Source organism: Perna viridis, chromosome 5 (genome assembly GCF_037379345.1).
Source record: "Perna viridis isolate PV_CMFRI_1.1 ecotype Kerala chromosome 5, ASM3737934v1, whole genome shotgun sequence".
NCBI classification, from domain to species: Eukaryota; Metazoa; Mollusca; class Bivalvia; order Mytilida; family Mytilidae; genus Perna; species Perna viridis.
The window spans coordinates 29020735-29039180 of record NC_142449.1 but is presented as its reverse complement, the minus strand read 5'-3'; the positions used below and the strand labels follow the sequence as shown (position 1 = coordinate 29039180).

The 18446-nt window shown below is 32.6% G+C and overlaps 1 protein-coding gene across 12 annotated transcripts in view; it reads left to right on the top strand.

Moving 5' to 3' along the window:
* The window catches only part of LOC148616990 (uncharacterized), a 52710-nt gene that overhangs the window by 11103 nt on the left and 23161 nt on the right, over positions 1 to 18446 (top strand). For 3 of the 12 annotated variants that reach the window (XM_088584207.1, XM_088584215.1, XM_088584217.1), the window contains exons 1-2: positions 10814 to 10972; positions 12955 to 13062. In XM_088584207.1, the coding sequence (XP_088440333.1) occupies positions 12999 to 13062 (64 nt within the window). In that variant the 5' untranslated portion in view covers positions 10814 to 10972; positions 12955 to 12998. Of the gene's footprint in view, positions 1 to 10813; positions 10973 to 12741; positions 12862 to 12954; positions 13063 to 17073; positions 17249 to 18446 lie in introns of those variants that run through there. The other 9 variants (XM_088584211.1, XM_088584214.1, XM_088584212.1 and 6 more) reach the window with 6 other exon arrangements.

Genomic DNA, 18446 nt, shown 5'->3' with positions numbered 1-18446 from the left:
AAAGGCAATCATTTAGGTATATATGTATGTATTTATGCAAAGCTGTCAGTTGTGTATTTGTTTATGCCACAAGTTATATGTAAATTATTCTCAACATCTGTGTAAAAATGTAATATTTCCGGTTTTGGTACAAATTTTGAATCAGGCCCGCTAAAACAAAACATGGACATAAATCTATCTAAGGCTGGTAGTAAAAGTCAAATTGAGAATTCAAGAATGTTGAAACTCGCGGTGCGTGCTTATAAAAGCAAAACTTACTACATATTATTACATATACATCCTTTCTACACTGTTTCTTGTGGCCATGATTCTTCCTTTTTGTTGCTTTTTTAGAGTTATTTGTGCGTCTTGACTCTTTTTATAAATTTTTGTGTCACTCGAATTTATAATTGAACAGTAAACAGTGTTTACATAGTGCCAGTATTTGACCAATAACTTTAGGCAATCAAAACAGTAACGGGCAAAGAAGATTGTGATTTCGGAAACATTTTTGTTTACCTCCGTTGCAACAAGCTTTTGCAAGGCAAGTGCAAAAATGAAACTATTGACATACAAATCAGTATCATTCTATGTTTCGAACGTCATTGTAAGTAGCTATACTTATAATATATGACTATAGTTTACAGCAATATATACTTGCGTGCAAGGATGTTATTATCATTCGTTATAACACCAGGACACTTTTCATCTCTATTTTTTTTCTACAGATCAATTGAAACATTTAATTTCAAGCGTTTTTGCAAAATAAAAAACAATTGATAGAAAATATAGAAAAGTTACTGCAAAGCTATCTGAGAAACTAGGCTGTCTGAAAGAATTTATGGTTGATTTATAAGATGTAGTACATTACTTATATTCGAGTTATTTGACACTTGTTTAATTTAGCTATTGAATATTCATAGGATTATAGGAATGAATAATGCGGCATTTGAGGATTTTTAAAAATTATTATGGAATGTAATTAGTAGATACTATGAAGTATATAAGATATTTTAATAAGGGGTGAATTCGCATCCGTCACACCATGAACTGTGTTGTTCCTCAGATGTATGAGACTGTTAGCGTTTTGGCTTAATTAACCAAATTGGTCCAATTTTTACTGCTTTATGGATTTTATGGATTTAATTATTGCTTGATTGATTATAAAGATACATGTAGCATTGTCGGACGCATTTTGTAGTAACACAGTTGTACTTGGCGAACTTTTCTTTAAAAAGCCAACGTGACACTTTTACTTTCCGATGGAGATCATTGCTTAATATATCTAGTTATCTGTTGCTGTTGTTTGTAGAGGCGTTTTGAGCTACTCGCTATATCGGAAGTACAGAAATCAAAACAACGATTGTCAGTACATACAGGTCATGTAAATGTGACAGCAGAAATTGAATTTATATACTCTCAGGAACATGATACACACCTTCCCAAATGCACTCTTAACCATAAAAAAAGCATTCAATTTTTCTGTATGCATTACATCATACTGAGAAACCAAATTCATACTTTGCAGAGGAACACTTCCTAAGGTGCCCATTTATGCCAGTTCAACACATATCAAACTTCTGTCACATCTTTTTCATTATTTTTGCTTGTGTGCAACAAGATCTCTGTATCAGGAATTTAAAACACTACATGTAGCAAATACATGTTTATGTACATCTTGTATTGATGTACGTTTGTATCTTACATATTAACAAGTTGGTGAGTGTATGCAGTCAAAACCTTTAACATCTTTGCAAACGCAAACACATGAAGTCAATTAATCTGTTATAATTACTACATTTAAACTAAGTAAAATATCAGTACAAAATATTTACATAACACAATATTCAATACTATCTGGAGGGACCTCAGCAGATGCAGTTGCGATCAATTCTAACCTCTCTTAAATTCTGTCAGAATCTGTCAGAATTTCTGTTTCTACGACAGCAGATAGAACAGAAATCCTGAAAGATCCTGACAGGGTCTGACAGAGGCTGTTCTAGGTCAGGACACATTTTGCCCTATTCCCTAACAGATCCAGACAGAAACTGTCCTGGATCATGACAAAGAAAATCCGAAAAGCTGTTCTAAACTGTCATAGCCCTGGACACTTCGTGACCCTAAATTTTCTATTCTGTGTGACGTAATTTAGAACAGGAAGTCCGCGATTAATAAACGAAACTGTGTGGCTAATGTAAATTAGCAAATCCGATTAAGAAAAAAATCTAGATTTCAAAATTTACATTGCATTTCTAATTACAGTGTACATTTATATATAAAAAGCTCGTCGTGATCATCATCCCACAATCACTCGATCGTTGTTCATGTTCCAATTTCCGTCAATAACGGTCCAATCACCCATCGTTCAAAAATTATCATTGTTTACATGTATATTTTTTTTTCACATTCTGTCATACATACGTGCGTACACCAGCGATATTAATTAGATTAAATTATTTAATTATGAAATCAAAGGTCTATGTTTCTGTTGTAATATAAGTTTAAAAGTAGTAACCGATAACTTTCAGATGTTTGCTAATTCTCACGAAATCCATAAATGACTAAGTACAATTTTAGTGAAAGCTATTCTTAATGACATAAGGGTCAAAAATCATTCTACAAATGTTAAAATGGACAATTTTAGCATTAAATGGGTGACTGATACCTAAATATTTCGGTTCTAAAATTAATGAATAAAATGCTAATTTTTTCAATAAAATAATGTGTTGAAGCCACCAATTGATAGTTATATTGAAAAATTAGCATTTTATTCATTAAATAACTCTTTAAAAATGTCATATTCTTGCAAAATGTAATTAATGACAAAAAGCACGTTTGATTTCCATGAGTCTAAAATTATTGACTCAAATGCTAATTTTCTTTAATGTAACTACCATGTGAGTGACTGCCACTTATATATTTCAGTCACAATTCTTCAATAACGTATATATACATCAGTCAAAATTCTTCAAAAGTGTCATATTCTTTCAAAGTGTATGAGTGAGAACACTTTGAAGTTTCATAAAGGTCTAATATTTATGTATAAACTGTATAAAATTGTCAATATATATAGGTACATGTACCCTGTATCATACCGGTGTCTAGATCTGCAACCAAAAGATTTAAGTACAAATTCTTTGAAGTCAGGGGCGTCGCAGGTACGGCAGGGAACATTTTTGTTGGTACTGTACGCCATACATAAAAGTCAGGTAAAAAAATAATAAAAAAAAAATATATATATAAACATAGCGAGGCTTCCTTCCCGTCGTACGAATCGGGATTCGGGTGCTACGCCTTTTTTTCGGAATCACGTATATGTACAGTATGAAATTCACTCAGAGAAGTATTCTCGAGCTAATAACTGTCAGACTCTGACAGGAACTACGCATCTGTTCTACCTAAACAGTTTCTGACAGGAGGGTGTCAGGACCCATGACAGATTATGACAGAGCTAGTCCAAAGACCTAACAGACCCTGACAAGGTGTGTCGCGGGTCAGAACAGTTTCTGCCAGTTTAAAACTGTTCTATGACAGCGAATCCTGACATGATTGAAAAGAGGTTAGAAGTGATCGCAACTGTACATGAAAGTTGTAAAAAAAATAAAAAAAATCGATTAGCAGTACATTAGAGCATCTACCCGTATCGGCTGTTTTTGTTTAAACTGTAATCCGCGCTATGTTTCTACTTCTACTTTCGCAATACAATAAACATTTAAGCGATAACTTAGAACCATTAATTGACAGTACCGAGACTAACGTTGAAACTGTTGATAAAATCTATTATCACTTTGTTACAATTGTACATTTATCTAGTGACAAGTCTATACCCAAATATGGATTTAACCCGAAACGTAAGCTCTACTGGAGCGCTGAAGTCAAAGCTGCTCACAAACATGTAAGGGAAATGCGTCGAATCTGGTAGCATGAAGGCAGACCAAGAGGAATGCTTCACGAATCCTACAAAATTACAAAAATGCTAAAAACAATTTCCAAAACGTTCAGCGATATGCATCCGAAAAGTTTTTGCTAAAATCATAAGATGCTATAAATGAAGCAGCAGACTGATATTCGTCTGCTTTGGAAGTTAATGAAACGTTCAAAGCCTACATCGAAACGAATTTACTTTGAAATAGTGTTCAATGACAAACTTGGTTATACTCCGAAAACAGTTGCTGAAGCTTTCAAGGAATATTTTACAGACTTGTATAGCGAAAGTGAAAATGAGAACTTTGACGCTGAAAACAAACGTAGGCTAGAAGAGACTTATGAAAACATTCAAACATCTCTAGTGCGTGGTGACACTCTTCCATGTGGTTCTAGCACAGATAGCCAACATAGCTAAAAATCTTAAACGTAGAAAAGCAAGTGGTATTGATCGAATTGAACACAAAGATATTTTGTATGGTAGTAAAACTATTATTAAATTTATAACCTGTTTTTTTTTTCAATAATATTGTTGAAACCGCTGAACTACCTACAGCTTGGAAGCATGGACTGATTGTTCCACTGTATAAAGGCAACAACAAACCGAAATACTTACCGGATAGCTACAGGCCTATAAGCCGTCTTTCCTGTACTCTTAAAATATTTGAACGTGCATTATACTCTCGAATTCAAGATATAGTTTCAGAAAACATTACCTTTCCCAACCCTCAACAACAGGGGTATCAAACAGGGCTCAGTTGTCTCACTGCATCATTTAATTGCAAGGAACTGTGTATTTTAACTTCGAAATATCAAGTTAAGTGTATGTAGCTTTTATGGATAGTCGAAAAGCCTTCGACACAGTATGGCGAAAGGGGTTATTAGTCAAATTATATACATTAGGTATTTAAGGTAAATTATGGCAATTGATAGATAACCCTGGAGTTCATAATAATGCATGTAGTGCAATTATTGTAAATCAATGTGAGTCTGACTTTTTTCTTGTCAATGAAGGTGTTCTACAAGGTGGTGTCCTTTTAAGTTTACTATATGTAGTTTTATAAATGATTTGCTAAATGATCTTCGGAATGTAAACTCATATACTGGGTTAAATAATGTTGTAACTTGTGCCCCATCATTAGCTGATGATATTACTTGTATTGGTACAACCCCCGTTATGTTACAACGTATGCTTGATGTCTGTTATTTTTTCTCACGAATGTGGCGATTTACATTTAACGCACAGAAGTCATACATTGTGATATTTACGCTTAACTCGAGGTCGGCTACATTCTACTTTAACTGGACTATAGGGCAGGAGTGTACTCCTATATCAGACAACGTAACCCATCTTGGTATAATCTTAAATGCTTACTTTAAAGACTCACAAAGGAACTATTAAAGCCTGTCAAAAAGGAAAGAACTCGTCGTTTTTTGCATAAAACGGAATTTCTTCGGATACAACTAACCTGAGTGTTCTTGTTATAATGTTAAATTATATTTCGCTGTTACCCTTCCATCTATATTGCATGGTTGTGAACTTTGGTCCAACCCCAAGCGCAAGACTTAGTTTCTCTTAACCGATTTGAACACCTGATAGTCAAAAACATTCTTAAACTCAAAATTAATACTCGTTCGGATGTGTGCGAAAGTATTCTAGGCTTCCATTCTATCACAAGTTTGATTGATAAACGCAAATTATTCTTTCTTCAAAAGCTGTGCTGGACAACAAACATTTATCTAAAGCAATCTTCTTGAATCGATTAATTTTCATATTGATGGACCCCAGTCGTAAACATCTTGGATATGTTCCTGATGTAGTAACCTTACTTCATAAATATAGTTTACATGAATATTTACTTGAATTTATTACACTTCCCCTCAAAACAAGAATAGAAAAAAATCATTAAACAGAATGTGTCTACGTACAAGCCAGCGAATGGTCAACTCGCATAAATAACGATAGTGACTTTATTAAATTTCTCGAATACATAATACTGTTACATTTGCAAAATATTTGAAAAACGCAAAAAAAAAACAGTAAATGAAATAAGAAAGGTCATACTTTATAAAAAAATTATTGACTGACGTTCCCAGTGGTTGACCATTGATATGTTTAATATGTAATAGACAATACGTAGACCTTTTTTGCCATATTTCTTGTACATGTTCTGCAACCAACGTCTTCTGACAAATCTGGTGGGACTTGATAATTGAAAACTTCGACCTAGAACTTGACTCGTACTCCCAGTATAATCGTTTTATTATTCTACTTGGGACAATACCAAACACTACACAAAGCAGCGATGATGACACAATCAACTTCACTAAATTATGCCATGCTCATGTTGTACAATGCAGAATACAACCGCCAATTTAGACTTGTTCGTGATAACGTTAACGTAGATTGTACTAATACAGATATCCCCAAATGAATGTTTCATGAAATAATTGTAAAATATTTGATATACTTTTCCAATTTTTACATATAATAATGTTTTGTTATTTGCTATATATATAAACTGTTTATATATCTCATGTATTTGAGGAAATAAAGGTATGAATGAATGAATGAATATTAAGTAAATAGCAATTCGAACAATAAAAGGGGCGATTCAACGACGATCTTAGGTTAACAACAAATAGATAAATTTGTTTCTGTGAGGAAAACATAAGATTTGTTTTATTTTCATAAGGCTAGAAAAAATTGTAATATCATAAAATGTAAGAACAATAATTCAGAAATAGAAATCAGTAAAACCTTAGTTCGAGCATTATTTATACTTAAATTGAAGCAGTGAATTGAAGTCATTAGCACATAACAAAACAGATGATCTTTATTTCGGTATATCCGTTTATTCGTCAATTTAGTGGAAATCTCTATTATGCAACTAGTAAATTTACATCATCGGCGTTTGACTGGCTTACATATTAAGCTGATGACAATGCCATCGCAAATCGAATAATTTTGGTTTGATCTGAAAATGCAACGTTAATTTGCCTCCTGATGACGAGACCATTCTACTTAGATGAAAACATGTTTATAATAATTTGTATCTTTCTGCTTCCGTTTCACAGATCGCTGTGTTGGTTTTCATTGGCAAAAATAACAAGAACCGCTTTCCTACAACTATTATCAGTCGAGCCATTATTTTGACCTCTGATCAATTGAACTTTGCTCACATCAATATTAAGATATATTGCGTTCAATATACTGGTAATGTGTCACCGCGGTTACCTGTCTGTCTGATTTATCATTGTTGATACTCTTAAATACCAATCTGTGAACTGCATGGGTTGTTTTCACTTTGTGATATTAGGGTTTTGTTCCTACGTTTTAAATCTGACTCATTTCTTCATTATTCTAAGCTCGAGTGTAGTCATATCATATGTAATCATATTTCTAATTGAAAATGGAGTCACTGTTCATCACATGGTATTAGAGAAAGGGGTTCCCACACTTGAATTATACTTATAACGTTACATTAAAAAATAACATTAACTTTCTTCTTAGACCGCAAATATATAATCATAATGAATAGATATTTGGAGTCAGACATTTGGAATTAATTGCAGCTGCGCTTTAGACATATTTAAAGGAGAAGAAACAACTGCAGCATTTTGTTCGTGGTTATTTTCCGGTATCCGGTTCCGTGCTGTGTCATAACTTTAAAAGATATGATTCCGTCCCAATACTACAATACTTGTTCACAAATGGAGTGAAACCGACGATTTTTCCAAATGGTGGGAAGATCATGTTGGTAGAAGTGCCTAGATGTAAGATAAAGATGATCGATTCACTGAACTTTCTACCAACTACTCTGTTTAATCTTTTTAATATGTTTGAATTCACAGGACTTTGTATTTTCTTCATCTGAACAATAGGAAGGAACAAAAAAGATATCAAGCTACAAATCTTACCAGACATACGCTATTATAACCCAGACGTCATGAAACCAGCCGGAAGAGACACTTTTAAGACATGGTACAACGAACTTAGAGAGGATGCCTTAGAATTTTAAGAAGATATTTTTAAGTACTGTAACTTCAACAAGATATTTTAAAGTACTGTAACACAGACTTAGTCATCGTGCGAAAGGCCTGTATAACCTTCCGTCAGCTATTCATGTACACCACTGAAGCCAATGGCGGCATACCTAAAGACCCATTCGAAGAATGTATCATTATTGCCTCGGCCTGTTACCTTGTACTCAGATCTAAATATCTTAAACCAGAGACTATTGGACTAATACCAGCCCACGGATATAAACATTCGACCAAAGCCATGCAGTGGCTCAAATACGTGTCCGAATCAAAATGCATACATATACAAATGCACATAATGGAGGAGAACAAGAAGTTGGACCATAAAGAGTGGATGGGTATGCAGTAGGAACGGTTTACCAATTTCATACATGCATTTGGCTTGGATGCACTACATGTTACGTCAGAAACACATTGAATTCGTAATCGATATGATCATGAACGATTTGCCGGGGAACAAACAGAAGCATTCAAATTATAGCACAAAACACCAGAAGAAGATATGATCGACTACTATGATGTTACCCCTACATTAACAAGACTGGAAAAGTACCGCTAGGCCACGCAATAATAATTACTTAGAATTTTAAAGGCATCGAGACTACAAAGGATTAATCAAATGCAATATTCTGCCACCCAGAATACTTTACATACCAGTGCTTCCTGTCAAAATCAACAACAAACTGATGATACCAACTTAAAACCAAAGCCGAGGCCTATTTACGGATATGTGTATACGTTTAAAAAAATCAATCATGAATGGAATGGTTGGCCGAAGGAGAATTGAAACTGACCTAAGGATTTTATTTAATTGACCTGACGAATGAAGTCACTGGAAACAATATCAAAGAATTCGTTCTGTGCGGCCCTTCTGCCTTTTAATTAACTAAACCACAAGACGATGGAACAACGACCTGTTGTAAAGTGCGTCGATTTACATTAAATGATACAACGCACTTTTAATTTACTATGAATTATTTAGAGAAATGGTAGTGAATTGATAAGGCGCAACGGTAGAAGATGACAGAATAATTCGAAGGAAGAAACAATTTATGACCGCAGGCAAACGGAAAGATTACCGAATCGTCTTCGATAAACGTCCATAAAAGAAGGACTCGTACCAAAGCTATCGGTATGGATATTGAATTGTAAAGATATTGTGGGGTCTCCGACCCCCAGTGTTCATGTAACGGAGAAATACAATTATAAAAGTTACATATTTCATATTGTTGTTAATGAAAGAGAGGTAACTCGACTTAGAAACGTCCGGTTGAATGAACGTAAAACGAAAAACAAACGTTATAACCTTTCAAATCTATTCAACCGTATGAGAGGCAAAAATCAGACATAGAAGTACATGTACACGAGCAGACGACACCTGTCATCTTATAAAGTCGTTCATCGAGTCAACTAAATGACTATCTTAATCAAAACAAAACAAAAAATGAGTACTTCACAACGGGATTACATCAGTCATTCGAGTGTATGTTGACATATATCAGCAAAGTAATACCTCCTCTCTTAACCCGCAACATTACGAATCAGTCTCAGTTGTCCATCTAACAATACCAATAATCAAAAGTAACACGTAGAAAATCCTTTCACGTTAACAGTTATATTGACTTAAAACCAATCAGTCAAACAATCTAAGTTAATTCAAACACGCGCTGTTAATATAGTTATAATTGGTAAAAAAACAATAACAGACCATTTGTCATCACACTGTGCAACCAGGTGTCCGCTATGTTGAAAGCTGTCTATCTCAGATGTTGCACTCGAGTGGACATTTTAATTTACTAAAGAAGGTAATTAATGTGATCTTTATGTATGGGCTTGGCTACTTACATTACACACAATTCTCTAAGTGGTTGCAAATCTGAATTGTCCCTTTATGATCTTTATGTAACTTTTTTAAAAGCTATAAACGTTTCCAAGATTTAAAATCTAAACCTTTCAATGATATTTATTATTTAAGTAATTATTAATTGTAAGTTCATTTTGTACATAATATTTGCATAACACTGATCATGACCTGTATTATTTCATTATTTCAGACTTAGCATGCATCAATATTTGGGTAAACAAGCAAAAATGTGTTTTAAATATATAAACTATTAATTAATTAGTTAGAATTACAAAAGAAAAATCTTTCTGGAGTTATGCTGTCCTATGATAACATCCTTATGCTCAGCTGGAGAAAAAAAAAGAGATATTTGTGAGCAGAAAACGAAGTAACCCAAGAAAACATTTAAAGAAAGTGGAATAAAATAAGCATTTTTGTAACTCAATATTTTTTTTTATAATTTAAGCAAATGTGTGAATATAGAAAAAAAAAGAACTGCTTGGTGCTGTCATATTTGTTCTAGAAAAAAAATCAGCCCCTACTTGTACAAGTTGTAGTTTCCCTCCTTTTGATCAGTATATATTACAACACTTAGAAGCTTGCTTTATCACCGCCCTTAAGTTTAACGTCTATAAACAGTAATTGTAAAACCAAACATTTTAAAGAACGGCGGTACATAGAATCAATTCTGTGGTTTGCTAATGGTTTATCAGCATTCTTGTTGTAGTAACCAAGGTTTGTAACATTGATTTTTGTTGGGTATAAATAGTTTTTAAATACATCAACTACTAACTCCAACTCGCTTAACTGATGACAAAACGAGGAACTTGTGTGCTTAAACGAAGAAACCCAAATAAAACGTTTAAAGGATATAGAATAAAATTAGCATTTTTCTGACAAATATTGTGGTTAAATCGGTAAAATATTTTCGTGAACTTAATATCGTTTACAATTTCATAAAATGTGTGAAGGGAAACCCCTACTGTACAGTTGTAGTTTCCCCTCTTTTCATTAATGCAAACTACTGCACTTTGAAGCTTATTTTGATCACCACCTTTAATGTTAACTTCTTTAAATAACATAAATAAGTGAACAACCCGGAAGTTAAAAGAACGACGGTTACAGCGAAATAGTATTGTGATTTGTTCATGGTTTATAAACATTCTTGCTGTAGTTACCAAGGTGTGTAGATAACTAACATTAATTTTTGTTGGGTGTACTTTTCAGAGAAATTAAATGTGGTTCATCTTAATTTTTTCATATCCAATGCATACTCTCATTTTGAAACGAAACTGATGGTTTCCGTATGGTTTCTGCCGAGATAAATCGAAGTCGTTCGTTCGGTTTAGTTATATTTGAATTTAATTCAAATGTTGTGAATACAAATAAATATGTTCTATCAACAGGAGCCCATATTCATTAATTCCTAAGGACATATGGTATACGTGTTCATCTATATAACCCTGAATGACCTTTTAATGTATCAATCAAGTCAAAGAGAAACCTAAATACGTAACAATTACATTTTACTACGTGTTCGAATACAATGTGTAGTAATATTTTCAACTGGTCTCTCCGCTTGATCATTTCATAATTGCATTTTTTCTTAAATATAATATTAAATGTACTACGTGCTGTTGTATTTCACTGAACTGATTGACCGTCAGTACACTATTCAGTTTACATGTCTTGAAAGTAAGCATGTGTCTTGACAGAAAATGTCTAATCCAGAAATTACTTAAAATTTTAACAATAAAATAAAATAAAATTGTGCGGTGAGATAATATATTATTTTTTAGCATGAAATAAATATAAAATATGTTTTTAAAATAAAATAAATTGAAAATAAAATATAACCGGGAAGTTTAAAAGGGTTTATGTTATATTTAAATTTACACTAGGCTGATTTTTTGCGCAGTAGTACAAATAATAAAATCATTGAAACGATTGATCATTTAACAACACGCGAATGGAGTCCATGGTTATTCCCTGTCTTTGGTTATGGAGCCGTTTCACTGTTTTTCCTCATGTAGGTGAACGGAAATAAACCTGAAAGTTAATAATTTCGTGACAACAATGGTGCAATATAAAATATCGATTTAAAATGTTTATTTTGATACAAAATAAAGTCATAAAAAACTTATTATATCAGTACATTCCACATAGTCATTGTTATTGTTGGGGGTTTTCTTACCTAATGCTTTTAAGAAGTTTAATTTATCATTCGACCCAGGGAAGGATCATTTCGGGTGGGGAGGTGGGGGGGGGTGAATTCTAAGGTTTAACAGCAGGGTGTCCGTCATAACAAGCACATAAAATAAATATTTGTACTGGCTAACTTCATTAAACGTGTTTCATTTTGTCTTTATTGTTCCATGACTGAGTCCCACAGTTTCTGTCTCATTTACTCATTTAGATTAACTTAATATTGAGCTGATGATATATTTATTCCAGATTTTAGTTGTAAATTTAGAGTTATATAACACAGACAAATAATCTAAAGTATTATCTTAAACAACGGTAGAGTCTAATATTTATATATTATAACATTTTTTGTCCTTTTCGAATAATTTGTCAATGCTTTGTCCTTTTCTATAAACCATTAGAATTTATGAACGGTAATCTGTTGCTCTTTCATGTGGAGAAGAGCTGACTTTTGCAACGCATCACAAAGTTGAAAGGACAGTTTTTGGCATTTACACTGCAAAAACGTTCTTAATTTTAACTGTATTCCCCACTCTGATTTAGTTGCTTGGACAACGGTTTTTTTAATGAAAAACGAAAAGAAGGTCCTTACTTTGAATTGATTGTTTCTGTTTTTAAATTAAGATTAAATATATATTTGATCATATAATATGCATTTTATCTTTCTTGTTGCATATTATTCTATTGACGTGTTCTTTATTTATACCTTTATACCTTTACTGATATAATCTTTCTTCCTTTGATTACTCTTACAGTATTGATTTAAACGTTAACATGGGGTGGCATACATACTGACAAAGTAATTGTATTTAAATTCGCCATTATATATGGACTCTTCGATGTACATGTCTTGTATTTTATTGTATGTAAGTTAATTCATTTCTAGAATTTAAAAAACACTGACCAATTATTATGTTGGTATGCTTCATTGTAAGAAACAATACTTAACAATTTTACAGATCCAGTGGCACGTAGATTGGATGTTTGAATTACATGGGAAATAATGGGGAAAGCTATAGTTCTGTTTCAAGTATTGTGGTTTCTTCGTTGTATGGCTGAAAATCAACGTATGTATTGACAATTATTAAGACTCTCAAACGAAGTTCTGAGTATTGTTAATTTTACTTTGTTTTGTATTACTAAATTACCAAACTAAGTACGACAACATTTGTTTTATTCTGTGTCTTCTTATAATCTTGATATTAAGCGTTGAGGGCAATTTATTGAGGAGTAATTTTCTTTGAAAGTTTTTATCTTAAACAAATGTAAATGACTTTGAATATTTGCAATGCAAATAGTTGAACATTTGTCTGTTTTGAAGAGTAACTATTGTTATTACCTGTTTCTTTGTTATGGTCATCACACATTGTCACACTCGAATTTATCATTCTTTGAAGTCAGCCTCATATCTTGACCTACACTTAGAAATCGATGGTAAAGGAAAACTATTGACCAAACTTTACGACAAACGTGATGACTTATTCATTCAGAATTGTCAACTTTCCTTTCATCTGTGGCAACAGCCCTTCGGCTCCTGCGTATGGAGTGTTCATATCATAACTCATACGTTATGCCAGAGCTTCCGAAACTGAGCAGACTTTTTGTATCGCGCTAGAACTCTAACAAATAGGCTTCTGGAACAGGGTTATGTTGCTAAAAAATTGAAGTCATCACTAAAGATGTTTTATGGTCGTTATCATGAATTCGTGGATCGTTATGGTGTATCCATCAGCACCATGAAAACTGATTTATTCAACAGGTCATAGTTTTCCTTCCTTCGTTTGTCTACCCCGGACTTGACTTTTTTATGAGCAACTTGCGGGTGTTTCTACAAAAGCAGAAGACGCATACTCCCAGTTTGTAGTGGAGTCCGAGTTGCGCATTTACTTTTGTTACTTTGTATGTATGATTTGAGTTACTTTATGTTCTTTGTTGTGTATGTCTGTTTTCCATGTCTGGTCTTTGTCCCTGGATTACATTCTTTTGATTACCGCTATAACCTTGGTTCCCTTGATTACTCTTTAATTGTTCAACAGTCCACGAATTTGAAATGTTACGGGCCCTGAGTTGAATTTCGATATGTGCTGAATATTGTCGTTTTTTAGTTCAATTTTTTGTATCTATTTTAAACAAAAGTACGGCTCAAGGAACTTGAAAGTTTCAAGAATAACTTTCTATATCATTGTTTTGCTCTTATTCGTAACCTAATACGTATATATATTTCCACTATCTGGAAATAATGTTTCACTAGATACTTGAATCATAGTTTAAAAGATTCGTGACGTATACTACCGCGAGGTAGGGTTTGAAGTGTATATTGATAATACTCAACTCATGCAACATTCAATAAACAAGGAATGGTCTATTAGAGTCCAACTGTCCTAAGTTCCAATTTTGAGATTCGGTCTCTTGTGTTACGTTGACTAATTAAGTTTTCTTTATGATGCAAACGATAGAATATAAGAGTACGTCAGTGTATCGTGTGATGACATTTGATTTTCATTCTGTTACGATGGTCTTCAATACTTTTATTCGAACGATTAAAACAATAGTAAAACAAGAGTAAAACAATAGATCATATTTGGGGTTCAGGAGACATTCACAGATATATACGACACCTTTTACAGGTAAATGCAAGGTTATATATCCGTTATTAGCTTCTTGTGCATATGATAGGAGATACATGTATGTGTATTTTTGTGTAACATATATCTACACATATGGTTCATTTTTGTTTAATCTATAAACAAATCGACGTTAATATATTTATCTGTGTACCATATTACGTATTAACTTAGTATTTATATTATATTGGATAGATTGTGTGATAAATTACAACAGCATTTAAACTAACCTAGCAATATCATAATTGTTCATGTAGATCGGTGTTCTGTGTTACGGTGTTACGGTAGTGTTAATTATATATACTCTAATGAGAAAATCCAAAGTAAACCATTTCATCCGAAATGAATGTAATTGATGTACATGTTATAGATAAACTTCATGTAAATTGTCTGCCATCTTGACCAGAATACAACTGTAGAGCTTTAAATCCAGCTCTGGGGTTTAGACCATGTTCATACGCAAATGTTCCGTAAATTGTTTTCCCTGTGACCATGCAAATGCTATTTTTATAATGTACTATTATTAATTTAATTTGGTAATATAACTGCTTATATATTGTTGTTTGACTATACCAGGGTAGGACTTCCTATTTTTATGTTACTGGTATTCTAGGTGATCCAATATCCAAAGCGTTTGTTTATACTACATATACGTATATGTAACCCTTTATCTTATCAAACCAAGGAAGCCTACAAGTCATATAACATGGATAAGGATAATGATATTTAACAAGGGAAACCTGTATATTTGTATATTTGATATTTAAACTAGATATCAGATTTGAGCTAACGACAATTAAGTGTAAGTTTAATGATTTTTTACAAAATCAAACTTTTGTTTTGCCCTTTGGAGTCGAAAATTCAGTAAAGAGAAAGCTTGCTCCACGCCACTAACGATGGTACTTCGTACAGTAGAGCCAATCCTCGTATGTGGCGATGCTCCATTTAATAGTTGAAGGCTTCCGAAATAGGGGGTTGTATTGACGGTGGAAAGTATTTAGTTACTTGGGACATGAACAAGTTGCGGAAGGGTAAAAAAGTCAGATGCAATGTAGCTGAGTGACCGCCAAGGAATCATATCAGTGAAAATAAAAAAGGACAATATTAAATGCAATAGCATAACCTTTCAGCTGAATCTGACAGAATACAAGTAATACAATGACACTTACTTTTAAATATAGCAAGTGAAATAAAAAAAAACAAATATTATTATTCCTTTCATATGGAAACAAAAAAAAAAAAAAAAAAACAGAAAAAGAAAACACACACACACAAATACATCACTGCCAATGAAAAAGAAATATATTGTGAGAAAATATACTTTAATGTATAAATGTGTATTGAAACACTACAAATTTAAATATTGGTACATGTAGTTTTATTACCTAACATTAATATACATACATATAACGAAAATAGGTATGGCGTAGATGCGAAATAAACAACAACCCCACTGGGATGAAAATTTCAGATCAGGGTTTTCAGTGAACGACGGGGAAAACGTCAGTTCAGAGGGCAAGCTGTAGCAGGCCCACAAACATCATTATACACAGGTGCAACGTGCCCCTGCCCTGTATACTCAAGTAACATAAACTAAAGTAATTTCGGACTTAGGAACATGTATACTTGACAATGTCTATCAATAAATCTTACATATCTTTTGATGGGAAGTTTTAATAGATGATTTGTCAGTTTTTATGTACCTGTTATAAGTATCAGATTTCCATCTGCCTAACCCTTTTTTATAAAATGGTCCTCAATTTGTGCTTTCTTTGAGGAAAGAGTGTCAATTGTAGATTTTAAAATCTAACTTCCAGCTTTCCAATTACTGTTTGAGTTTAGTAATAAACAAGTAGATGCAAGGGATCATTGCTTGGGCCTATTGGCGTTTGTTGTATAATTTTGATTTATATATTTAAAAGGACACAAAAAATACCAAATTTGTGCAACTGAATTTTCATTTCATGTTGAAATGAGTCAGTCTCAGACCCTATCAAATTTAAAGTTGCAAATTAAAACATAAGGAATATCAGGAATTCAGAGAGTGTACCTTTATGTTCAAAGTTTTCAATTTTATCAATAACAAATAAATTCTTCACAAAGAAAAAAAAAACGAAAGTCTACAATGCGTACAGTTTTTAACATCACATTTACTAACTCGGAACAAAAGCTGTTATTCAATTTAATACATATCTGCACCAGTATTTCAGAAGTAACTGGTAGGCGAGGATTGACTTTGACTTTGTAACCGTTTAATGGATTTCATAAACATACAACTGTACATGTACCATATTGTTTCAATCTGTATCAGATGTCTGAACATTCTGCATAGATAAAGTTTAATTGTAGAATACTGCAGTTTTAGATTTCTATAACTGTGAGTAACAAAATATTAAGTAATTCTTCTAAAATGGTAGATATCCCTTTACTATAATAATGTATCTTATTTAAAAGTAATGGTTGTAGTCAGTTTCATATACCATCTTGGTTTTCTAATAAACATCTTCCAAAGCTTCTCCGCAGAATTCGTTTGGACCACATTACTTCTGACACACTGGGATAACGATTGGACTGTTGCACTGCCCGTTGAGCTATTTGACGTAATCGTTCGACCTGTAAAGGAGATAAGGTACCACTAATTTGGTATTAAAAAATGGAATATATTTTGCATTGACATATTTTTGTATTAATTACAAGCACACCATGTTAATTTATACATTATTATTTCTAAAAATGTTTCTTTTAATTTGTACATGTTGCATCATTATCACACCAAAATGATAGTTTCTTGACCATTGATGACCCCTGAACAAAGGTGCTACAAAAATAGGGTAAATTATATTTCTAAAAATGTCATTGAATTTTTAAATTGAATCAAGGAAAATCAACCGACCATCTAGAGCAGAACCAATTAACTTGCAAATTGCCTGCCCATAAAACCTATTATGAAGCAGCATCTGTATACAACTCAAAATCATAACTTGATGCAAAATACTGTTCATGAAACATAGTAACTCCGTCAAATTGAGTTAAAAATGTAAACCAAGATACAAATCAGTTCTACATTTGTTTGTTAAATGAAATTGTTACACAGTAGTTGACATATATCAATCAGGTATGATATAAAAGATCTACTTCGTGAAATAACTTTCCTAAAATCATCATCTTCTGAATTATTAATAACTAAAAAAATCATTTAGGAAATGGAAAATATGTTTTAACTTGTACTTGTTTTCTGCTATGAAACAAATGGATTGTGATTCCTGATCAAGATTGTAGACTAGATCTACATCCACAAGTTTGTTTTACGCATGGAAAGTACAGACGCATATTTATTGAAAGTTACAAAATGTATAACAAACTACAAAGAAAGAAAACAAAAAATAAAACATTTTTTCCAGTGAGATACTAAAGTATTTACTAATTGACACCAGGAGCAGTTTGCAAAGACAATCATGTTTTACAATAATATTTTTCTTGTGCAAGGGTGGCATACATCTGACTAATTATTTCTTTTTAAATACAGTCTTTAAAATATTTCAAAGCACTTTTCACACAAGGTATTTTATCAGTACATCTACATGTATATAGATAATATTTCATGAAAGAAAGATATGACCAACAATGTTATTTGGAAAATCAACATAGCTAATGTCATAACGTTTACTTTTATGTGTAATGTGGGAGATTTCATCGCCAACTATTCGTAACAGGCCTTTTACACATAGTCAGATATCATTACTAAGTCTGCATTTGCAAAATACTCTCTTTAGTTTCATTTCAGAAGTTACAGACATTTGCAATTATTTAATTCCACTCTAATTTGT